We start from the raw sequence: 25810 nt of genomic DNA, 5'->3' as shown, positions 1-25810 counted from the left end.
ACTGGAAGGTCAACTACATCAAACAATCCTTTATTGTAGCCTTAATCGTTATCTTCCCCCAATCATTGTCCCTTGTGCAATGACTATCTTACCTTAAAGAATTTCCTTGTAGTTTAAACCTCCTCCACCCTCACTTTTAGTAAAAATTATTAAACATAGGTGAGTCTCACCCAAGCCAACTCTTCAGGCTTGTGTACATGGTGCAGTAATGCGCACCAACTGGCCTGTGTAGACCCTCCTGGCACACACTAGGGAACTTTTAGAGAGTGCCAGCAGTAGCCAGTTAGTTCACAACACATCCATGTGCATAAGAATTTGCTCCATGTAGACAAGCCCTTAAAGATGAGAATTCTTAGCACTTCTCCACCCAAGTTCTTTTTCCAGAACTACATCCTGAGCAGTAGCCTTACTACAAGGGTAACAGATGGAAATACGCCTCAGAAAACTTTCTGAATGTTTTTATGGGGAAGCTATTCATCCATTTCCAAAGGTCACATGTAAATGTGACTCCAACAGTGAGAATTTAGCTGCAGGCTGCTGTTTAAATGCATCAGAAAGCAAAAAACCCCACAAGAGTTCATAGCTGCATACAGTCACCCAGTTTGGTTACTGTAACAGCTTGAGCTCTTATGCATATGCTGTACTGATAACAGAAATGGTTTGTGCTTTAGTGAGAGAAGCTGTAGCAAGGTTTTTTTTTTTTTTTAAATATACAGCAAATATACTTTTCTCCAAACCTGAAAGTAGTGGAACTGGAATCCTCGGTTTTTTATTTTTTGGTAGTAATAGGACACTCCAGCAACAGCTAATAGCAGCAGCACTACGACAACAGCTGATGTTACCCCAATGGTCACAGGATGAGATGATTTCATAGCATTGGTAACCTGGAAGAGACACACTAAGTTGTTTTAGTTCTTTGTTAAAATACATAATGAAGAACTGTCTTAAAGACAACTGGTGTGTTAAAAAGTGTTAACTAAACTTTTTTACACCTGTGAAATAGAGGGCTGGCTACCTGGAACATTTATGCAGTTTGTTTGCCCTGTGTGCTGCACTCATTCCTGATCTGATCTCATCTTACACACACACAGCTCAGATTGGACGTGAAACTATGTAGTAGAATAAACCACTTCGTCCACTATCCTACTACTGCCCAGAAGTTTCAAAAGAAACTATAATACATACACTGATGCATCTCATCATTACTATACTGGTTACCTTACATTCCGTTTTGCTCTGTTGTGATGTAAAATTGTCTCCTCCCTTTGCAGATTTGGGACATGCCTTTACTCAGCACTATTAAATTTTCAAGGCACATAGCAATAGGCCGAATGAGAGGAAACTAGCTCTCTTTGTTGTTGGCTGGTGGACAAAGAGTGCATTTTTCAGACTGGTGCTATCTGTTGGATTTTAACAGCATGGGCCTAAGTTTTTGTACTGGTGCCACTTGTTTGCTTCATGCTGTTCTCAATGTTTTATAGTCCAGTTATAGCAATGGCTACGCAAATACATCTAAAAATGTACAAGTCCCACACTATGTCATGTCTTTGAACTGGCCATTAGTTGGTCCTCCTGCCCCTCAAAACAGCAGGCAGAAGGTGAGGAGGGCTGCTCTGCCAGGGAGTTGGAGGTACGCCTGCACCGGGTAGGCAGATAGGATGCCTGTTCCAGCAATGATCAAGGAGAAGAGGAGGGATCAGTAGGAGCAGAGGACAGACCTTTGCCGGGAAGTGTAACACTCAGGTATAGTTCTGTGCAGGGAGGAGAGAGTAGTTGGTAACTAACATACATGATCTGAGGTCAGAAGAACTCTCTGATGTGTATGTATATCCCATTATACATAGCAACTACTACAGGATAACTAAAGGGTAACTGGCTCAGTATGCAGAGCCATTCACACTAAATTCATCCCTGTGTTGTATATCAATACAGTAGGTATAGCTTAATACCTAGCAGCCTCCACCCAAAGATCTCAAAGTACTTTAATTTAGGTTCAACCCACTTGTGCTGTAGCAAAGTATTATCCCCATTTTACCAGTGAGGATACTGAGGCACAGCAAGTTTATGCTACTTGCACATGCCTCAGCTGTAGCCTTGTGCCCAAATGACCAAATAATTCTTGGCTTGCTTTACTTGGATTTCCTGCCATGTTATGCCGTACAGAATGCATTAGTATTGGCTATATGAGGACACACACTAACACAAAGGTCCGTTCATAAAATTCCACGTTAGCATCTTCTAAGGCAAGCACCCTACCTTTAAGGGGGCACTTTGCCTTTACTGAGCTATCTCCCTGCTCTCCACATCACAACTACCCCAAAGAGTAGGAGTCCAAGCTTGTGTCCCCCCAGTCTGGTTCTTCACTGCAGCAGGCCAGAGTATGGCCAGGCTGGACTCTATTTAATGACACACACCGCGGTACAGTGGTTCCTTGGTGAGCACATTGAATGGGACTTGTTCTGCTCTGACGCAGAGTAACTGAACCCAACATGTATTCTTAAATCCACCATTTAAACTCTCAATGGAATTGAACAAGCAACTTGCCTGAGCCAGATGCACAGGCTGCTGAGGCATCCTAAGTGGCCCCTCGATGGCATGAATGATTCCATTGAAGGTCAGAATGTCCCACTCTACGATCAGGGTATTATTAACCACTTTGGAACCCTGTCACAAGAAGAAACAATATTAAGGGACTCAATGTGAATATGTTTTAGAAAAATGCTACCCATTACCTAGACATAAGAACATAAGAAAGGCCGTACTGGGTCAGACCAAAGGTCCATCTAGCCCAGTATCTGTCTACCGACAGTGGCCAATGCCAGGTGCCCCAGAGGGAGTGAACCTAACAGGCAATGATCAAGTGATCTCTCTCCTGCCATCCATCTCCATCCTCTGACGAACAGAGGCTAGGGACACCATTCTTACCCATCCTGGCTAATAGCCATTTATGGACTTAGCCACCATGAATTTATCCAGTCCCCTTTTAAACATTGTTATAGTCCTAGCCTTCACAACCTCCTCAGGTAAGGAGTTCCACAAGTTGACTGTGCGCTGCGTGAAGAAGAACTTCCTTTTATTTGTTTTAAACCTGCTGCCTATTAATTTCTTTTGGTGACCCCTAGTTCTTGTATTATGGGAATAAGTAAATAACTTTTCCTTATCCACTTTCTCAACATCACTCATGATTTTATATACCTCTATCATGTCCCCCCTTAGTCTTCTCTTTTCCAAACTGAAGAGTCCTAGCCTCTTTAATCTTTCCTCATATGGGACCCTCTCTAAACCCTTAATCATTTTAGTTGCTCTTTTCTGAACCTTTTCTAGTGCTAGAATATCTTTTTTGAGGTGAGGAGACCACATCTGTACACAGTATTCGAGATGTGGGCGAACCATGGATTTATATAAGGGCAATAATATATTCTCAGTCTTATTCTCTATCCCCTTTTTAATGATTCCTAACATCCTGTTTGCTTTTTTGACCGCCTCTGCACACTGCGTGGACATCTTTAGAGAACTATCCACGATGACGCCAAGATCTTTTTCCTGACTCGTTGTAGCTAAATTAGCCCCCATCATGTTGTATGTATAGTTGGGGTTATTTTTTCCAATGTGCATTACTTTACATTTATCCACATTAAATTTCATTTGCCATTTTGTTGCCCAATCACTTAGTTTTGTGAGATCTTTTTGAAGTTCTTCACAATCTGCTTTGGTCTTAACTATCTTGAGTAGTTTAGTATCATCTGCAAACTTTGCCACCTCACTGTTTACCCCTTTCTCCAGATCATTTATGAATAAATTGAATAGGATAGGTCCTAGGACTGACCCTTGGGGAACACCACTAGTTACCCCTCTCCATTCTGAGAATTTACCATTAATTCCTACCCTTTGTTCCCTGTCCTTTAACCAGTTCTCAATCCATGAAAGGACCTTCCCTTTTATCCCATGACAGCTTAATTTACGTAAGAGCCTTTGGTGAGGGACCTTGTCAAAGGCTTTCTGGAAATCTAAGTACACTATGTCCACCGGATCCCCCTTGTCCACATGTTTGTTGACCCCTTCAAAGACGCAAGAGAAGCTGGCTGAGTACTGAACTGGCCCAACATACTTACAGGGGGCTGCGTGCTATTCAGCAGGGGAGCATCTGCAATGAGAAGGTTGTAGCCGGAGCAGGAAGGTATAACGGTACCATGGGTGAGATTGAAGCTCAAGAGGAGAACATCACTCAGGGAGACGTGGAGCTTAACTTCCTCCCATGTTAATGTCTGAGAAAACAAAGCATAGATGTGAGGGTGAGACAGAGTCAAAAGCAGGGGGAAAATAAGTCAGGCATTTTCTGCTCTTTCAACATTTTAGTTGTATGCTGTCCAATGAGTCAATGGAGAAAGACTTCTTGGAGTGCAGTGTAGACAAGGTGCCTGACTAGTTCTTGCATTCCAAGCAAGAGAGCCAGAACAATCCCACTTCAGCCATAAAACCCACTCAGTCATTCTGGAGCATGTTTCCCTAATCCTCCAAGCAAGCAACAGCACCGTATTCAAACGGTTATAGATTGTGTGTGGCCAGTGATGAGAGAATCCCGTATTCTCTCCAGCTTTCTCACCATATTGACCCCAAAGCCAGAATTCAAGGGTACAAAGAGAGTTTTATATGCGGTGTCATTGGAGAGGAAGTTGAGGAACTCAAGTCCATCTTGCGTGGCGTTGGTGTAATCCAGTAACATCTGGGAGAGAGAGAGAGAATCTTAAGTGCCAGCCTGAAGCTGTGGGTTTGTCAGAACATTCTGGCCAGCAGAACCCAGGAGATGTCACATGAATTCTCCCCACCTTTGCTAGAATAGCAGAGAAGTTAACTGGCAATGAGAGGAAACAGGTTGACTCTCTCACTATGCATGGCACTTCAGAGAGCACAAACTCTTGCCTTCCATTTCAATGATTTTCCTTTCCAAACCTTTGGGATCTGGGGATTCCCTATTAGTCACTACTTTGCTTTACTGACAGTTTGCAGAGGAGCATGCCCCTTCCCGCTTCCCTGGCTAGAGGGAATGTGGCACCAGCACTTACGGAATAGAAGATTGAAAAGTTGGAGTGTTCAGCCAGCACAGCCAGGAGATTTCCACTGCAGGAGTAGCCATCTCCAATGAACCCATCTCTACAATTACACCTCACATCTGCAAAGGGGAGAAAGATGTGAGAGGAACAGGATTGGGTGTGAGCTCTTCAGACAAATACACTGAACTGTTGCTTAGGATTTCTGTCCATGCAGAAGGCAGCTGTGGTTCCGTGGATAGAGCTCTGGACTAGGAGTAAAAAAAACTGGCTTCTCTTCACCACTGCGTAACCTTGGGCAGCTCACTTAACCTCCCAGTGCCTTAGATTCTCCATCTGTAACAGGGAGGCTCAAAACACTTACCTGCCTTTGTAAGGCATTTTGAGATATCTGGTGCTTTATGTTATTAAATAAGTGTTCAGGGCATAAACCACTGTAGTGGAAACGGGAAAGTGTAGAGTTTAGAGAGAGACTGTGTATTGCAGATGGGTCGGGTAGGTTTTCCCCCTTGACACTGTGGTATGTGCATAATCAAAAAGAGCATACATTCTTGACATAACACATGCCTTTGAGATGCAAACTTGTGCAATCACATTCCCTGCTGCAGATTCCAACGGAGCCAATACCTTTAGCTCTGTAGCAGAAAGCATCCCACCTCTCAGTCAGGTTTTTTCGGGAGCCATAATCCACAATGCCAACGTGGTTGGAGCCACAGCTGGCGGTCGGGTACACAGTCGGGTATCCTGCGGTGCCATTATTGAGCCAACCAACTAAGCACAGATGGAAACCCATCTGCAATAGGAAAAGAAATTGCCCAGTGAGAGACAGGATTGTATGAGCCATGAATCAGTTTCTATAATGGCACTGATTCACTTTAGTATTCTCTACTGAAAGCCCTATATCAAGGAGATACTCCTGCCCTTGTAATTCATAAACTGCTCTCCACTGCCCAGCCTGGAAGGACATCATTTTACTTACGCAAACAGAAACTTGATGCTTCATTGGCATGACACATCATCTTTTATTGGGCAACAGAGAGACAACAGAAGTTGGTCCAATAAAAGTTATTACCTCCCCCACCTTGTCCCTTTAATGTCCTGGGACCTACACGGCTACAACAACACTGCATTCGGTTCATTTGCCTGGCATTTATCCACCCCATCAAAGCACATCATCATCAGCCCCACTGCTCTGGGGCACTGTGGCTCATACACAGCTTCAGCGCGTTCCCATCACAGAAAAAGACACGCAAGGCACCTGGCACTTTGAAGGGGAAACGGCCATGACAAAGGGCATGTGACTGGTGTACCCGGCTGCTGTAATGGACACACTCAGAACCCCTGTATAAAAAAGCACTTGCCCTGGGTTGCTTCCCACGCTGCTGCTAAAGCCAGGATTCCAACCCTAAGGAGAGGTGCCAAAATGAGGTGGATCACTGAGCCCATCACCAAACTGGCGCTTTCAGGCCCATTGAGGTACAAGAGCAGGCTCAGCTGTGACTCTGCTTTTACCTGCTGAGCTGCCGAGAGCTGCTGGAGAGTGGCCAAAGCAGCATCTTCGGCCATGCAGGCAGCCTCAGCCTCCCCGTAGGTGAAGGTGTACTTCCCTCTTGGTGACTGGAGGTGGAACACGCCAGTGGTTTTGTCTGGAAAACAACGGTGCCAATGCACGTCACTTCACTGGGAGATCTCCAGAAACACAGGCTCAGGGCCTGACCGGGAGAGAGCCCTGTGATCTTGCATCCGAAAATAATCACAGGCACAATTTTAGGACCATTCAATAATTCCTGCAAATCAGCAAGGCTGCATCTGAAGCTCCAACATAATATATATTTATATAGTGCCTTTCACCTAGATCCTAAATACTTATCTACACAAGTGTGTGTGTGTTTCTCACTCTCACACCTAGAGAGCAAGGGCCAGATTCAGCAGCTGCTGGACACCACATTGCAATGCCAAGCAGCCAGTGTACACCACTGAGTCTGACTTTGCAGACCTAATCTACTTCTGACTTTTTAAAAGGATATATACACATAGCAGCAGGGTTATTTATCATTAAAATGCAGCCACTTCTGGGGGGAGGGGGGAGGGGGATGGAAGCCATTCTGCACCAGTGCTCCCTAACTCCATACTGGTTATTGACTCAACCTAAACTCAGAGGGACCAGCACCACCTACTGAACCAACACCACCACTTCCTGCTGCATGAGGGCTTTTCTTAGAGTCCCCTCCAAGCAGCCTGACCTTGTTTAACTTGTGAGATTTTACACATTAATAAGTGACAGAGGCAAGAGATTGGGAGTTTTATGGGACCCTTGAGCCCCCACTGGGTCTGAGGTAGAAATCTCAGGGGAGGAAACAGGCTTTATGTCTGATAGAGCCTGGGGCCGGAAAACAGAGGCTACCCATCTCCTCTGTGCGGGGTGTTCTGAAATAAGCGGTGACGGAACAGCCTCTGCCTCCCCAACTCCTGTTCTCTGAAGAGGAAAGTGGTGGCAATAAGGACTCATACCATGAAAGTGCAGATCAGTGCAAATGGCCTCGGGGTGGCAGTGCCCGTTCTCTTCCAGGCAGCGGTTGGTGGGTGGCACAGCTTCCTCCAGGCACTGGATTCCATTGCCAACATAACCCGCTTTGCACTCACACTTCCGAGCATTCTGCAACACAAAGGAATCCACGGGGCACTAGGGAGACCAGTCCCAGCGCTCGGGCACCCCGTGATCTGCTGAGGCCTGGCTGGTTCTAGCAATGGGGTTGCTGACCATACTGAAATTTCTGAGCTGGGTTTGACCGTAACAGGACAACCTCCTTTCTTGCAAACCCAGGCTGAGCTCCTCCCTGGGCCTGGGAAGTGACATGTCCTGGCGGTGCCACCTGAGGCCATAATTGCAATGTCACAAGGTGACCCATGGAATATGCTCCAAATGTGGTGGCCTTACTCCAGAGAGGGGATGGGCTCAATCACTGCAGAGGACAAATCCTATGTCCAGTCAAACTTACAGAGAAAAATCATGCCCCTCCCCCCCCACCCAGGACTGCAAAGCAGCTCCGGGGCTGCCACTCCTGCCACAGAACTGGTGTCACTCCCACAGCCCTTGCCCCCCAACCTCTTGTTAGGGGAGGGAGACAGCAAGCAGAATTGTGGAGCACTGCCCTGTACGGAGCAGAGCTCTATGGCACAGCTGTGACACACACCCCCTCCCGCCTTCACAGGCTCTTCCAGTCCTTCCTCCCGCTGCAGCAGAACAGCCACCAGCCCCTCTGCAAAAGAGCTGGTGCCACTGCAGAGGAGGGGGCAGCTTTTGCCCTGTCCCACAGGTGGTCCCTCTCACACCATTCTTTGTTGCCGTTAGTGTTCCCCCCCACTCTAGGGGACAGGGTTCACTTTAAGCAGAGAACACCCCGGGCTGTAGGGGAAGGAACGCTAACCCCTAAAAGCTAGCAGCAAGTCAGGCTTCCCCAACCTTCGGAGTATGGCACATGGTGACAAGAGAGCTCTGGGGAGTCAGGAGGGTTGAATGGCTGGGGAAGCACTGACTAGAAAGCTATTGCTCATGGCTCTTGCCTTGTAGACTAGTTGCTGCCCTTGCACCTGTGCGGTGGTGCCAGTGTTCCTCGTCCATCTCAATGCTGTTCCTACAACACGGGCAGGGTAGCCAAATGCCTTTCGCGTTCACGACATACTTACTGGCCCAGTGCTGATGCACAAGGCGTGCTCGCTGCAGTCTCCATTCCTGCCATCCGCACACCTGTCTATGGGGCTGCAGACGTAGCCATCTCCCTGGTAATCCAGTAGGCAGGTACAGGAGAGCTGAACACTCACCTGAGTGCAGTTGGCATGCTCACTGCACCCTCCATTGTCATCCCGGCACTGGTCAATCACTAAGGCAAGAAAGACAGTTCAGCCTTTTAACTCAGCGGGCTTTACAAGGGCCTGATCCTCCAGCCCTTGTTCGCGGGACAGTCCCCGGTGTGACTTCGGGAGGGTCCTGCATGGATTGATCTTTTCACAAATACCTTTTTGGTCTTTCCATACCACAATTAAATATTAGCAAACTAATGGCAGTGGGTGCAATGAGAGAGTAGCTGTATACTGCAGCGTGCCTGGCAGGAATAGGAATATTGCACTATAATGGATACAGGGGCTGGTATTTATTCATGGCATTCCCTGTAGATTAAAATAGAAACAGATTGTGTATATTAAGGCTGAGATGGAATTAGGCATCCAAATCCCTTAGGCAGATTTGAAAATCTCAAGCCTAAATACTGATTGGTTGATAACGTCCTGCACTGTCCCATTTAAATACAAAGCACCTGCATCATTCCACAAAGGTCTAGATGATTAGAGGAGTATGTGTTATTTTCCCCATCTTTCCTTTGTCTGATACCACCTTCATTTGTCTTCATTCTCCAAACTACCCACATCTCCACATTTGTCCGAACACTAGAAATTGCCCAGCTCAGGCCCAGGCCATATGCTCCAACTGTACCTGTGCAAGTTCTTCCATCTCCTTCATAATGTAAGTTGCATTCACAGATATTATCAGCTCGGCAGGAGGCATTGGGGTGGCAAGCTGGGGAACACACCGGTGTTGCAGCTAGACACAGAACAAGCCATGCAAATCAGTAGGTTGCACTCTGCATGCAGACACATCTCCAAGTCCTGCTGCAGTATATGCTCCACCCTCCCACTCCAGGCTCGGCACAGCTCTGCTCCTGCATCTCCCACCGCTCCCTATCTCAAGCTGGGGCTGGTCTCCATGCCTAGTTCCTCCCTCCTCCCACTGTGACTTTCATACTCTTTGGCCTGCTGATCCCTTGGCCTGGAGCAATGTCCCTCTTTCCAGTCCACCTCACTCCGCCTGCTCGACCCCATTTCCATCCCCTGGCTCCCCATCAGTGCCCTTCACACCCCAGGCTGCCTAAACCCTCCCTCTTGCTCAATTTAAATAAAAATGAGAACTCTCCGGCTCATTCACAACCTAACTTCCTGTATCTTTGTTCCAACCCTAGTTACCCATCCCCTCCGACGTCGTTATGGGCCAGCCCACGTCTCCAGTAGAGACCAGCGTTCTGTTTTAAAAAGCCAACTTTTCCAAAGTATTTTTGAAACCATTTGCCTGCTCAGACCGTCTTGGACATGATCTCAGGGCAGGCCTCAGGAGGCACATTTGGGTTCTTTAGATCAAGGCGTTCCCAAGATACAAGAAAAAATATTCCTCTTCGCTGACGCAGATTGGAGCAGGATCAAGTCTGCCTTAGTCTCTGTAGAGTTAGGGCCCTATACAGTATAATAATTCAGAGCCTGATTTTGAGACGTGCAGAGCCCCCACAACTCCCATGGGCTTCATTGTGAATTGATGGTGCTCAGCACCCAGCAGGATCAGGCCTTGAATTCCCACCCAGCACTGAACCGTCACACTTTGGGGATTACCTGCCCCATCTCAGAGCTCTTCAGGGGAACATTAGAAGGAGCAAAGATGCTCCAAAGGGAAAGGTGGTTCCAATGGCAGCGCAGTGCTGTTCTCACTATAGCAGTGTATGGCAGGGCTTGTTTGGCTAAGGTTGCCACACGTTCTGGTGCACCAGGTTCTGCTCCTTAATACCCCCAGATCTACACCGTGAATTCCCTGCCCCTCTCTCCACATGGTGCCTCCCACTATGTCCAGTTCTGCCTGCTGCTATCGTCGACTGTCAGCACGTCCATGGGCCTTTGCTAGGTATGCTGGGCCAAATTTTCAAACTCAGACGGGGGGGGTGGGGGGGGGTCCAAACACAGAAACATGTGAGCAATTGCAGCTGCCTTCTCACACGCCTGGAGTGCTGTCCAGAATCTCTGGGTACATCTGCGCTACAGCTGGACTCCCAGCTCGGGTAGACATTCACACACTAGCTTGGATTGAACTAGCACCTAAAAGTAGCAGTGTGGCCCTGTTGGCATAGGCGGTGGCTTGGGCTAGCAGCCCTAGTCTGTTCCCAAGAGGTCGAGCAGGATTGGGCGTGGGCAGTCAGCCCGAGCTGCCACTCACACCAGAGGCCACGCGGCTATCTTCAGGCACTAGCTCAAGTCGAGCTAGTGTAACCCATGCCTACGTGGTGTGGTGCTCTGTCTCCCTCTAGTGGCACCTAGACTCTCTACAGATTGAGGAGTCCTCTACAAGCTTGGCTAACAGCCATGTGGCTTTTGCTCATGTAGTTGAGACTCATTCATGAAGCTTCAGAGATCCCAGGTTCTATCCCGCCTGCTGACAACCGGGGTCTATAGGCATTATACTAGCACAGGTACATCTACCCAAGCTGGGGATCCCACCTCCCAGATACTGTGTCCAGACTCCACACTCGCCTCATTCAGATCTCTCCTACAAACTCACTTCCACAGCATCAGCTACAAAAAATAGTGCTTGTATTCCAAACCAGTCACAAAACCTCACCCCAGCTAAGCCACTAGGGCAGAGCTGCATTGCAGCAACGTGTCTGGATGCTGTAAAAATAAGATAGCAACAGATGGGCTCATGCGTCCAGAACAAACCTAACAGGACAGAGAGAACTTTGATACGGATGAAATAAAAGACAACATGTGACTGATGCTACAGGTGCCCATTCACAGAACCACCTCCCTGTGAAAAGGAATGATACTTGGGGGTTTCACCTGTAGACTCAAGTGTACGTTACCTAGTTTGGTTTCACAACGCTCTCCTGTCCATTCCTCAGTGCAAAAACAGATTCCGTCCCCGTGCAGTCCTTCATTACACATCCCATTCTCTGTGCACTTACACTCTGCAAAGCGACAGACAGGAAGACAAGAACACACCTGTAAGTTGATCCACCTTGAGAAGAGAAATGTAGCACTGGAAGGGGGATTTTGGCATATGGCTACATGAGGGCTCTGTGTAGGCCTGGACTTTTAGAATTGTGCGTGCAGAATTTTGCACAGGCGATTACCACAAGTCTGTGCAATTGTAAAACTGCAGCCAGGAACTCCCTCTGCTTGTGCTGGTGTCCATGGCCTCTCCCCCAACACCCATCTGTGCTAGGTCCAGGTGACTAGTGATGGACCAACCAAACTTTGCTTAACCTCTCCTGGAGGGCTCCCTTCCCCTCTCTGCTCTGTAGCCCTCTGGCAAATGCCCTTAGCTTCCTTTTTCCTCCCCTTGGCGGCTTGTGTCACTTACTCAAAATCCCCAGGTCAGTGAATCCCTTTGAAACTTTCTCCCCTGCTTGAGTCCCACACACTGAATGCCTAACCTAGGGAAGGTGTCTAGGTTTCATGCTTCTTAACCTGGTCTTGTCTTCCTCTTGGCCTGACACAGCACATCAGGATATGTCACGATGCAGCAGCGTGATATAGCACTGGCCCCGAAAGAGACTGCAGGGGGCCCCAATGCCTCACAAGCCCATCCAATTCAGGACACATGGCAGCTCTAATTAGGAGCCTGTCTGATTAGAGGCCCAGTCACACCTCAAAGAACATGCTTAACTCTCACTGACATGGATGGAGCTGCTTAACTGCACCAAGTGGGGAAGAGAGAGCGTCGTACACCTAAAGGCCTCAGCATCAGTGAATTATAATATTGAAGCAAGTGTACTGGGAAATACCCAACTCAGCCTGGCCTTGAACTGCCTCATGTACACGTCACAGCCCAGCCTCTTACACCTCAGGAAAAATGGCAGCCAATGTTATTCAACTGGCTTGATGACGGAGTCCTGCGGAGAAGGATTAAGAAAGGGTGCAGCTTCCCCTCCACAGTAGCTATAATCTGATGTTAAAATTGACAGCACACTATGAGCCCAGAGTTTCTGTGGGGTTTTCCTGACCCCTTCAATATTCCACTTGAAGCACAGTGCATTACAGACCAAACAGTCATCATTGCTATCCAAACTGCTCCTCTAACCCCAGGTCTGTCAAATGATCTAACCCCAAGTCTATCATCCCCAGTCAGGTCAAAGGAACTAATCCCATCCTTGGCAGTCTGGTCAGAGTATTGCACGGACCAATACGATGCGCACACACATCACTGTCATTTATGGTTATCTGTTTGTACCTTGGCAGCCCGGCCCGTATCTGCCTGGTGCGCACAGTTCACAAGCCGTCCCAATGAAAGCCTCGGTGCAGTTGCATCGTCCTGACCCATTGATCCGATCATCACAAGTACCACGGTTACTGCAGGGAGCCTCCAGCCCTCCTGGGCAGACTGAAAACACAGAGCCTCGATAAGTTACCCAAACCGGAGACCAGGCGAGAAAAGGTTCCTGCTTTTCCTGGAGGCGGGGAAAACTACTCATTAACCAAGTTTTTATTGGTAAAGAGAGTGAATTTGGTGGGTTTACTGGATAGAGCTAGCGTTCCCAGTCTACACCCCAGACTCACCATCACTGCTTTGATGTCCCAGCATCCACTGGGCCTCACCTCACCCTACCCTTGGGATGGATTCCTCAGGGGTTGCCTCAGGTGCTCCTACCAAAGTCCTGGTGAGGTGCATGGAAGGGATGTTCCCACAGACACTAATGCCCGGCGAAATGTCTATGGGAATAACCCCTCGCCATGACTTTCATACAAAAATGATATCAGATCTCGTTTCGCTACTGCATGTCTCCTGACACTCCTAACTTGCTTTATATAAAGAAAAGGAACCGGCTGCAGCAGCACTATTGGTTGGGGTAACACAGGAAGACAGCACTGCATTGTCACCATAAGATTATCTTTGCAACATAAGGGCTAGAAAGATAAAACTGCACACACAGAAATATCATGACAAAAATGTGACAGCCACCAGGCTTCATGGTGACCCTTCAAAGGAGCTTCTATGGGTAGGCACCACCATCTGGCTAAGAGAGGACACCTTATTGTGACAAGAGAAAAGAATTCCTTTGTGCCGGGGTGGGCGCAGCGGTGCAGATTTCTCACCGTGACAGTCTCTTCCATAGTGGTTTGCACAGCACTGAGGTACCCAACTGGTGGAGAAACAGACCCTCTTGCACCCTTTTGTCAGGGACCTCCGAAGAGAATGCCAGCGATTGCCGTTATCAAACATTGACGGGTACCAATGAGGTCTTGATAACAGATAGTTGCGGTGTGAAAAATAAGAGAATCTGGAAAATGGATTTTCGTAATAAAAGCAAGGCTGGGTTTTGCCCTGTGGGGAAAATGACAACAATGGGTCAAAACCATCAACATCCTGAGTTTTGTCCCAACTAGCTACTTCCCCACCCTTTAACTAAAGGGAGAAACTTCTCCAAGGACATTAGTAAAATTGTTACAATACGACTAAAAACCAACTCACATACTGGAGAGAGGCGCTACCCATATTCTTTTTTCTGTATAATCATCTTACAAATGGTGGGAAGGGATGAAGGACAGAGAAGATGGGGGGCAGGTGGAGGTGGAAATCCGTGTTTGCAGACTATCAGGCAGGCGGTGGTACATGACAACGCAGAAAATGAATTTGTCTTGGTCAAGCTGTCAAGTGAAAACTTGTTGCCTCACCAGGATCAGAGTGCCCAGGCTGGCGTGAGCATAGGCACAAGTCTATACCCAGTAGCCTACTGCTGCGCCTTACCAATAATGTCAGATTTAAGTAGCCCCTGTCATCCCAGAGGTCTGCAGATGCATCACCAAAGAACAGCAAGCTCTGAGGTGGAAGCCAGCAGCTAGCCAGTGTGCAGCATGTGTAACTCCGTTGTTCAGTGTATGGTCTCTGTCTCCCTTTGGGCATCATGCACAGAGGAGAGGAGGCTTGGCAGGTGCCAGCCAGGGGTGTCAGTACTTTAGTTCAAGCTGTATAGCCTCATGCTCTTAACTCAGGGGGTCCCACGTTCAATCCCCAGTGATGACCAAAATGACAGTCATTACATGCACTACATGATGGTTGGCTCTTGGCATATGGCCAAGCTTCCAGGGCAAATTCTTATAAAAAGTGTCCCAAGCAGCAAGGATCCTGGGTTTTAGGGTTAAATCACAGTACCCAGGTTCTGGTCCTTGGAAGGATGAATTGCTCTTTAATTTCCATACCAACGTTTAAACGGCTAACCCAGCAATAAAAGAGCCTTTGTTGTTTGGACCCAGCACTCCTGGCTGACACCAAAGCAGCAGGAAGATTGCTGGACTCTACAAGAAACAGCCAAAAAATCCAACGGTCATTTAGGTGCTTGAGGGAAAACGTACGGCTATGTTAGCAGATGGCCCCCATTCCCATAGCAACTCAGCACCTCCCGACATCACTGCGAGGTAGGGAATGATCCCCATTGCGCAGGTGGGGAACTGAGGCACAAGGATTAAGTGACTTGTTCAGGGTAACACAGGGAGTTTGTGGCAGAGAAGGAAATTGAAGCCAGGTCTCCTAAACCCCAGCCCAGTGCCCTGACCAGGAGCCCATTCTCCCTTCTACACTCCTGCTAATGGACACTGCACAGGAAATGCCTCCCTCCCCCCCGCACTTTGCAACTTGCCCACCTAAGCTCTTAATTAAAAACCAGCGCCCTCTACAAACTACAGAGCTGTCTGGACAGTTATTGGAGATGAGTGTCCTGTCAATAGAAGCAAGAGATACAGCACAACCACAGGCACTGAGTGGGCAGGTGTCAGGCATAGGTAGCTGTTCCCAGATCTGCCAGTGCACCTCATTCCAGCCTGGACGCAAATCCCTGCCATTCTGGACCCGGGACACCACACGGCTCTGCCAACCTAATCCCAGGGACCCTCAATCCTGACCTGCAGCAGAGCTAGTCCAGTTTTCTGCCACCCTTGACTGAGAACTACGTAAAACTGCATGCTGATGGAACGTAACTAGGTACCAGAATGAAAAGAGTGAAGTATTGAGGGCTTTGTTTTGCCTTGTACACTTATACCCACATCAGATTGTGAACCCAGAAGTGAAAGACTGGTGTTGTCACTCACTTCTCCACCAAGGCACCATGTAGCCCTCTGCCCCAAACTTTGGGGGTCATTTTTGCAGCCACATTTGCTGATTCATGCGCCTGAGTTACTGTGAGTGGGTAGCTGAAAAACTAAGAGGCAACCAATCCCGGAGGATGGCGTGTGCGCCATGCTCTGAATACAGGATTGCATTATCATCATGTGCAGCGCGACCTAGAGTTCTGCAGCTGCTGGGGCTGAACTTGAATGGTTCAAAGCCTACAGTGTAAACAAGAAGTGAGGGACACTAGCCAAGAACAGATAGCATGGCTGTGCTTGATTTAGGTGTCAATCCTGTAAATGACTCCACACTGGCAGACCTGTGGGGCCCATGCAGAGTCACATGGGGCTCAGGGATCCCAACCCCGGTGGTTATTTATTTGAATGCTGTTAAAGTACTGTAATGAGCCATAGACAGTAATTTACAAGCAGTGACTGACTCAGTAAGTTTATAGAGCTGCACACTTTACCCGTTGAACTGATCCAGCGGGACAGGAAGGCTCGAAACCACAAACACCACAGCTCTCAACTGAACCCTGAGCGGGGAGGAGAAAAAACACACACATCTCACTTTCTCTGTCCATTACAGACCTGCTTGCAACACGAGGTGGTGAGCCCACCTGCCCAACATCCAAGCCTGTTAATAATCCTGATTTGCTTTCACAGGCTGCAGCGCATTGTAGCACTACACAGACTGCACATCTGAATGGGTGTTGGGCGCTTTATTATTTATAAGAGCCTAAGCACTCACCCTAAGCTCAACGGAGAGGAAATCATCACAGCGGGACCCCAGGTTCAGGGGCTCCAACAGCTGATCAATGCCATAGGCAATGCCCCCATCAAACTCCATGTGCCTCTGGACAATCTTGGCATTGCCATTGTCCACCAAGAGCTCCCCCTGCAAGGAAGGAAGAGAACGATTCGCTCAGATCTAAAGCATCTGCCAGGTCTTATTATAAGCAGTGCAGAGAGGCTGAAATGCAGCTCCCAGCTCGCTCAAAGCACAGGCACTCAGGGCTTTTTGTGGGGAACCAAGCCAGGTGCAATTCATTCCCTAATGTGGGCAGGCTGCCCCTCCGCAAGGTATTAAATCCCTGGAAGTGCTGATCCTCTGTGTTGGTCTATTTGGGCCCTGCCTGTGGTGCACAAGAGATGGACACATTGCCTGGCCACTCTACCCATTCCCATGGTGCCTGTGCAAATCCACCCTGGGACTTAAGTTTGGAGAGCCTCGCACAGATCTGTATGGAATTCATCCTCAACGATTAAATCCCACATTCCATGCACATGCTCTGTCCGGAGTATTTGGGATGGGATGGGGGGGGGGGGGGGGGAGAGAAGCAGGCATAAAATTTTAATTGCTAAGTAAAAAAAACAAACAAACAAACACCACTTTCTCAGACCTAGAGCACATGTAATGTATTAGGGTCCAATCGACCTCCCGAAGTAGGCAACCGAAAGAATCCCACTGGCCTGCAGGACTTTAAACAAGAACTTTTTTTTTCTTGCACTTACATTTGTTCCTCAGATGGGAGATTCTGTGCATCTACCGCAATTAAACGCCCTGTGTGAGAGTATGATTGCACCCATTTTGAGTAATGGGAAGCAGACACAGAGTGTGGTTAAGGGATCTGATCGTGGCTACACACAGCAAGTCGGCAGCAGAGCCAAGATTAAGAGGAAGTAAAAAAATGTATTTTATTTTCTACAAAAAATATTAATTGAAAATATTCATAGATTTTTGGGAGGTTTCAGCTGTCGAAAAACAACCATCAATTTTTCTATAAAAACTTGAAAAAAATTGATGAAAATGGATATTTTCTTGCAAAATTTCCATTTTGACAAAAACACATTTTTGGTTGAGAAAAAAATGTTGACAATTTTTTTTGACTGGAGCTAATTAAGAGCCAGAATCGTTGGCTCCCAGTTCCACTTGTCTAATTATTACGCCCCTTGCCTTTGAGGAACAATGTGTCGATAAATGCTTCCCATAAGCCCAGAAGAGGCGAAACCCAGCAGTGAAACTTTTACAAGAGCTGGAAAAACTTACTCATCAGAAACCAAGATCCCACAGATTCATAGAATTTAAGGCCAGAAAAGATCATTCTATCATCTATTCTGACCTCGTGTACACAGAGACTAGATCGCCTGTCGCTGACTAAATCATGCCTTCCAGAAAGCATCCAGTATTGATCTGGGGACATCAGGGGATGGAGAATTCATCATTCCCCTTGTGAGTTTGTTGCAGTGATTAATTATCCTCACTATTACAAAACTGTGCCTTATATCTAATTTAAATAGGTCTGGCTTCAGTGTCCAGCCACTGGTTCTTGTTATGCCTTTCCCTAACAAGATTAAAAGCTCTTTAGTGCTCATATTTTTCTCCCCATGGAGACAGTGATACACTGTAATCAAGTCACCTCTATGACTTCTTGTGCATAAACTAAACAGATTGAGTTCTTTAGGTCTCCCAGTGCAAGGCATTTTCTTCAGCCCTTGGATCATTTTTGTTGCTCTTCTCTGCACCTTCTCTAATTTTTCAACATTCTTTACAAAATATGGACACCAGAACTGGATGCAGTAGGCCAGCATCAGTCTTGCCAATGCCAAATACAGAGAAAAAAAGTCATCTCCCTATTCCAGCTTGCTGCTCTCCTGTTTATACATCCAAGTATGCCACAGCATCACACTGGGGGCTCATGTTGAGTTGTTTGTCTGCTATGAACCCCCAACCCTTTTCAGAGTCACTGCTTTCCAGGATACAGTCTGCCATTCTATAGGTATGGCCTGCATTCCTTAGTCCTAGATTTATGACCTTACATTTGGCTGTATTAAAATGCATTTTATTTAAATGGGCCCAAGCTTACTAAGTGATCCAATTCACCCTGTATATGACTGTGTCATCAGCATTACTTACCACCTCACCAATCGTGTCATCTGCACATGTTATCAGCAGTGATACTTCACTCATGAAAACATTCAGTAGCATTAGGCCTAGTTCTGATCCTTGTTGAACTCTACTAGAAAGACCCCAATTTGATGATGCCCCATTGAGCTGCCCCTGAGCCAGGTGCACTGGCTGCTGCAGAAGTCATGGAGGTCATGGAAAGTCACTGAATCCATGACCTCTGTGACAAACTCACAGTCTAATTAATGGGGTCATCCTGCTTGCTCTTTTGAATATTAGCAAAACATTAGCATCCTTCCAATCTTCTGTAATTTCTTTGGTATTCCAAGATTCATTAAAAATTAACATCAATGGTCCAGAGATCTCCACAGTCAACTCTTTTAGGATTCTTAGGTGCAAGTTATCCCAGCCTTCTGATTTAAAAATGTTTATCGCTAGTAGATGCTGTTTAACATCCTCCTAACAGACTCAACAGTGCTTCATCCTCACATTATATGACTACTTTATTCTGCTTCTTTCCAAATACAAAAGAGAAATATTAATTGAACACTTTTTGCTTTTTCTGTGTCATTAACAATTTTACCCTCTTTATCGAGTAATCAGCCTATACTATTGTTAGGTTTTTTTTATTCCTAATATACTTAAACTCCTTCTTATTGTCCTTGGCTCTGCCAGCCATGGATTTTTCCTTGATATCTTTAGCTTCCCTTTTACAAATTTTCTATACTTCACAACTTCTAATTTATACTAATTGTTATCTAAGTCACCTTTTTTCCATTTGTTATATATTATTTTTTTATTTCTAACTGCTGCCTTCATTTCCCCACTAACCCAAGCTGCACTTTTAACCAAAATTGTCTTCTTTCTTGATTGAGCAATTGTGGCTTTTTGGCCCTCTCTTCTTAAACCACTCCCTATTTTCATTTACATTTTTCTGTCTAAATTTAGCTCACCGTTACCTGTTCTGTATAAAACAGCAGTAACTCTCCAAGGTTTTTGAAACATCTGCTTAATAAAAAATATCCCTCCTGCTATCCCTAGTACATTGCAGTTGCTTGAGCACACACACACACATGCACTGTACACTTAGTCCCTACTCACCATTCAATTACAACCCACATGAATAACTGTGTGGGTCTTTGCTTCCCTCTAGTGGCTAAGCCAGGTAAAGAGGTTTATAAGTGTGTTACTGTCTACCAGTCAGAAGAACTGATCCTTTAGCTCAGAAAGTTGACACTCATGCTTTTAGATGAGGAGAACCCAAGTTCAGTTCTTGCAGGTGACCCTTTCTGTAGGAGCAGTCACAACTCAACTGCTTCTATAGATCATTTCCACAAAAATATAAAACCAAGACTCTGTTACTTACGACATTGCTCTTGCTGCAGCTGAATGAGATGGTGGATCCATGCATGGTCCTTACAGAAGCAATGTGTGGCAGGTTACCAGCTACAACCTGAAGACAGATATTAGTAACATGAGGGATGAGGGCAGGCAAACTAAAGATTTATATGTGTGTCAGAAAAGATTCCCCTTTGAAAACACAATTCCAGCCACTACCCTGAGCAGAGCTTTATGAAAACACAGGTGCATATGGATAGAATAATACCACCTAGCTCTTATACCTAATTGTCAACAGTAGATCTCAAATTACTTTACAATGGGGAAACTGAGGCACAGAGGTGAAGTCATTTGCCCAAGGTCACCCAACAGGTCACCAACCCACTGGCAGAGCTGGGAATAGAATGCAGGTCCTCTGAGTCCCAGTCCAGTGCTCTAGCCACTAAGCAAACTGATTCCCTGCTGGATCTACTTAAATATTATTGGTTTGGATTTGGACCCTTCAGTGGTTAGTAAGTGGCTCACAAACCAAACCTCATTTCCTTCAGCTGTATTTGTTATCCTGAAGTATTTGGTCAAATAGCTCAGAGGAATAAATTTTCACACTACAGGCTGTTTGCAAACCTCACTTTGCCTATTTGTGTCATGACTGTTTATGACTTTGATGCCAAAGTCACACGGGATTTGTTTCTGCTACCTGGCTGGATGACACACATTTTTAAAAATAGGGGAACTTTTTTGGGGGGAGGAGGAAGGGGGGGGTATGAATCCATGCAGCTTTTAGGATTCACAGGCATTTTCCTGGCCAATGAGGAACGAGGTCACTCATTGTGATGAACTGAATTCGGCACCTTCTAAATGAAAATGTGTGTGAATACCCTAGTACGGGTCTCTCTTTCCTATAGAGGAGCCTGTGCTTCTTTTGAGATGTGGAGCCTATGCAGGCTCAGCTGCACTTAACTGGCTTACACCTGGTGGGACCTCTCGGAGCTGCTTTTGAGCTGGGAATTAACCCTTGTTATCCCAGGCCATTGGCTTGTTTGGCAGGAACTCCTCCTAGGGACTCCTGAGTGGGTTTCAGAGTCCCCTCCCAGGGGTGCCAAAATACCTGTGCCTCCCATCACACTGACACGGCAATCAATGATGCACTATCTAGACCATGATAAGTACTTGGCTGATTTAAAAAGAAATTCAGGTGGCTTGAGCCTTTTACCTTTGTGTCCCTAATCATGTGCATTTTGAGATAGGCTGCCAGCTTGTCCCTGTGGTCTTTACTGTACAACCACGTTTGCATCTTCTCAGGCAGGGCGTTAAATACAGCATCAGTAGGCCACAGCATGGTGAAGGGTCTGTGAGCAGAGTTGTTAACCAGAGACAGCAGTTCTGCTTCCTGTCCAGAGACACAAGACAACATGGAAACAACAAATACATGCTGTGTGTGCATGAAGGAGCCACATAGCCCAGAACTAGACAGTATTCCTAGAGAATTCAAACCATTTACCCTCAGTAGTTTGCTGTAGATTTTGTAGCCATATGCTTCTGCCACCTCAGTGATGCTTTGCTAGAAAAATAATAAAAATTAAACAAAACCATTACAAAACGTGAGAACTTGTTTCACTTACTAGAGTTCCTAATAAATGAGCAAATTCAGGCAATTCTCAGAGCCAAGAGTTTGCATTTGCTGACTCTGAGCAGTGCTATGACAGGCTGATTGAACAAGGCGGCTGTTAATTTCTGTCCTGGAGCAGTGATTTAATATAGGTAAATAGCAATGGGTCTGAGTAACTCATTCTACCCATTTGGGCAGACACTGGGACAGGTCAATATTAACTCCCATAATTCTAGATGAGAGATTCTCCTAGTTCTTAAGAGAATGTCTGCATTTCAAAAGTAATTGCCCGGGCATTACCTTACACAGTGTGCCATGTCTGAATATAATATGGCCCAGAACGCCATGGGTTACTAAAGTGATACATAAAGAGTGCTCCCCCAGCATGATAGCAAATACTAAATGCAGATCCCTGAGTTAGCTGATGGACAAAGCTGACTGAATCATCCCTGGTGTAACTCCATTAACTTCAGTGGCATTACACCAGGCATGACTTTGGCCCAATGTGTTAGAATTTGGTAACAAAGGGACTGCTCTGCCAACCAATGGCAACATGACTTTTTGACTGCTCCTCTCTGACATACAGTATGGAGAGCTGGATGTTTAAAACCAGCAATGTAGGACATTAAAGCCCAGTGAAGACCGTCCCAAGTATGCAAGAGAGGCTTTAGTTAACCTGCTTTGAGTCAGACAGTGTGATCTTTACCTAGTGATGTAAAAGGCAATCTGGGCACACCTTTACCTGTCAGGTTTGTCCTATCACCGGCCTGCATGGATAGATCCTAGCTTCCTCACCCCCCACAACACACCTCCACATGCACCATGAGCACAGCTGGCTCCACAATGTAACCTCTTTATGCTTAAACCACCCCATGTGCTACTGATAAATGGAATTCCTAGAGTACAGTAACCTTGTGCCTAAGAAATATGTAGCAGTGTTACTCATTCGCTACACTACCATTCATTCTGGGGTTGGGGAAAACTCTCAGGGTGATGATCACTCATTAAAATGGTATTGTTTCACACATACCTGCGCTAAATGGGAAGAAATGTTCTGACTCTGCAAATCAGCTGGGATTAAAATCTTGTCAATGATATGGATCACCCCATTCTTGCCAACAATGTCACTGGTGATGATCGTTGCTTCCTCATTTAGATGCACACTATTCTGCGGAAGAAGGGACACAATACAGTGAATACAGATTTCCAGTGAGATGTGACCTCCCCCTATAGACCACGCTATAGCTCATCTGCAGAATGCTTTGGGATCCTTCTAGATGAAAGGTGCTAGCTCACAGGTATTTTTAGTAAAAGTCATGGACAGGTCATGGGCAATAAACAAAAATTCACAGCCTGTGACCTGTCCATGACTTTTACTAAAAATACCTGTGATTAAATCTTGGGGGGGGGGGGGGGGGCGCGCTGGGCAGGAGAACCAGAGGCCACCACTGCCCAGAGCCATGGACCGCGGCTACTCTAGCTGCCCCTGGACCGCTGCTGGGGGCCACCGGAGCAGCGGCTGGTGTAGCTGTCCCAGGGCCTACCTGAGCAGCTGGTTCCAGGGTCAGCCACACTGGCCCCTGTAGAAGTCACAGAGGTCATGGAAAGTCACGGAATCCGTGATAGACACGGAGCCCTAATCATGATGGACAACTACCTCTTTCACCACAATCCTTATTTTGTGTCCTGACAAAGCTGTGATGGACTCATGCGTCTCCAGTTCGCTGGCCAGCAGTTTCCGACAACTCACTATGTGATAGCGAAGCAAATCTTTGATGAGGCTTTTGTTCGTCCATTCACTGAACTGAAAGGAGGAAATTGGAAATACGACAGACTATCATGTCAGGACATTTCTGGAAGTGATTAATTTAGCCAATGACTAAAATGACAAGGAATATTATGAGTTTTTTGCTCTACCAACCCTTAACCATCATTCCTTGCTGAAAGGCAAGTCCCGATCCAATACACGTAAAATGGATCACAGGTAGCTGAATTATGGGGTTATATTCCAAAGAGGCTCCAAGTGACTTCAGATGATGGGAGTGAGCGGAAAGTTCAAGTCACTGGCTCAAGGAGAAAAAGTAACTTTGGCCCCAAACTGTCAGCATCCAGGATTGGCCACTTTCTGAACAGAGTGGGGGGCCAAACCAAAACCCCAGGCTTACTTTGAGGAGATCCAGATCTGGGTTTTTCACAGGTCCCTTTCCCTGTAATGGACTAGAACCCCCAATGTCTGAACATCCCTGACCTTTGGGACCATTTGTTTCTGAACTTCGAGGCTTGTGGACAGGGCCTCATGTCCACCCCACTGCAGTGCAGCAGAATGCAAATTAAACAGAAACAAACCAAAACCAACCCAACAAAAAGAACCAATAAAGGGGTTTATTGAAAGAAATATGAAAACAAATACCATGGGATATTAAATTCCATTTATTTTCCTGTGCCCCAAAATTTTTGCAGGTCTGGAGATATTTGTATTAACAATGCAGAACTGCACAGTACCAGTTGTCAGGGGTTGTGGTGAAGCTGAAGGTGTGGCACCTGCTGGACATTTTGATTGTCCTCGTTAGGTTTCAGAATTAACACTCTCTTGGACACGAAAGGGGATGCAGTTCACCACCCTCAGAGCTATCGCTCCATGCTGTCTGCAGATTCAAGTAGACATCAGTGTCTCTGTTTATACACAACTCATGTTTTTAAAAGTTTTCTTGGTAACCACAAAAGCTAGAAAATTAATTAATTTTTCAATGAAAACTTACATTCTGGAACACAAAAATGAAGTGAGGGATGGATTCCTCTACCCCAGAATTGCGGTCATGTGTAGTTCTAAAGCTAGTGGTATTGTGATGCCAGAACAGGAGAGAATCCAGCCTAGCTGGCAAGATGGTTAGTGCACCTCCTAGTGGAGGGTTCTGTTATAGCAGAGGCCACATTACAAGCATGCTATTGGCTTGAATAGGAGCACAGACTGAGGAAGAACTCAATGAGCACCTCGGGATTTGAATACAGTTGGGGTGTTTTTGACCCCTTGAGTCAACTAAATAGAATCTAAGGAAACAGAAGTTTGTCTGAGAGGAAATCACAGCCTGACCACACCAAATAACTGACAAAACTAGGGAGTCAAAGAAGGGGACCAAAAGGAGAGGCTGCTTACCGTTGTACTGTTTTGTATTGAATCTGCATGTGGAACAAAGATGGTGAAAGGCCCCTCTCCACTTAACTCCTTGATTTTGAAGGCCTAAAGCACAGAGTGAGCACCAGGAACAAAAACAAAGCAAAACAGAAACCAAACACAATTCTCATTAGCTGGAGCTTTTCAGGAAAACACCTGGCAATTTTTATACTTTTAGACAATAATTACTGTTTGCCACCAACCAGTAACTGCTTAAAGAACTCAGATGCTGCTTCGCTTCTCAGGAGCTCCTAAAATAAATCAGAACAGCTAATGTTAATGGCGAGTCTCTCTATAAATCTCTTGGGGTTTGATGCAAAGAAAACCCTTCCCATCAGCTCGCTAAACTGACCTTGCCACTGACCTCCAGGGTGCTCTCCCTACCCCATAGAGACTCAAGTCCTTTGACTACACTTGTTTTTCTAGTATTTCCCACCCTTGCTACAGCCAGGGTTTTGATAAGGGTTAGACAACACAGTGGTTAAAATGCTGGTAGACAACCTGCACTGGGACCCACCTGCTGCTACCACCTATCCATGGTAGCAGGGGTGGGAAAGTTTATGGGAAAAGTCTAATGTGGACACCCCCTTCATAGGAGTTAACTCAGGGATTTTACCTGGCCCAGCATTTGGGCCATATCTTTTCTTGCAGAATTGCCCATGGAGCAGCCACACACATCCACTCTGCGTTAGCCTGTTTGTGCCAGCAGCATGGATATCTCCAACTACAGCCAGCAAGTGACACACAAGACTTAAGCAGGGCACATTGTCCCGTCATAACAACTATAATTAATACTAGGCGTTAACACGGCACACGTGTAAAGA

At 46.3% G+C, this 25810-nt stretch overlaps 1 protein-coding gene across 1 annotated transcript in view; it reads right to left on the bottom strand.

The window, feature by feature from the left end:
• STAB1 (stabilin 1) overlaps positions 1 to 25810 on the bottom strand; it is a 109708-nt gene that overhangs the window by 5568 nt on the left and 78330 nt on the right. Inside the window, exons 46-66 of the mRNA XM_065407955.1 lie at positions 25190 to 25237; positions 24969 to 25052; positions 23472 to 23618; positions 22845 to 22982; positions 21419 to 21766; positions 20234 to 20320; positions 16711 to 16857; positions 16430 to 16495; positions 13953 to 14181; positions 13090 to 13239; positions 11720 to 11824; positions 9538 to 9645; positions 8736 to 8929; positions 7560 to 7704; positions 6561 to 6694; positions 5676 to 5841; positions 5064 to 5170; positions 4604 to 4723; positions 4113 to 4265; positions 2545 to 2664; positions 738 to 884 (exon numbers count right to left, since the gene is read on the bottom strand). Coding sequence (XP_065264027.1) covers positions 738 to 884; positions 2545 to 2664; positions 4113 to 4265; positions 4604 to 4723; positions 5064 to 5170; positions 5676 to 5841; positions 6561 to 6694; positions 7560 to 7704; positions 8736 to 8929; positions 9538 to 9645; positions 11720 to 11824; positions 13090 to 13239; positions 13953 to 14181; positions 16430 to 16495; positions 16711 to 16857; positions 20234 to 20320; positions 21419 to 21766; positions 22845 to 22982; positions 23472 to 23618; positions 24969 to 25052; positions 25190 to 25237 — 2943 coding nt within the window. The remainder of the gene's footprint in view (positions 1 to 737; positions 885 to 2544; positions 2665 to 4112; positions 4266 to 4603; positions 4724 to 5063; positions 5171 to 5675; positions 5842 to 6560; positions 6695 to 7559; positions 7705 to 8735; positions 8930 to 9537; positions 9646 to 11719; positions 11825 to 13089; positions 13240 to 13952; positions 14182 to 16429; positions 16496 to 16710; positions 16858 to 20233; positions 20321 to 21418; positions 21767 to 22844; positions 22983 to 23471; positions 23619 to 24968; positions 25053 to 25189; positions 25238 to 25810) is intronic.

This window comes from Emys orbicularis, chromosome 7, assembly GCF_028017835.1.
Source record: "Emys orbicularis isolate rEmyOrb1 chromosome 7, rEmyOrb1.hap1, whole genome shotgun sequence".
Taxonomy (NCBI): Eukaryota; Metazoa; Chordata; order Testudines; family Emydidae; genus Emys; species Emys orbicularis.
This window is presented reverse-complemented; position numbering and strand designations above follow the sequence as displayed.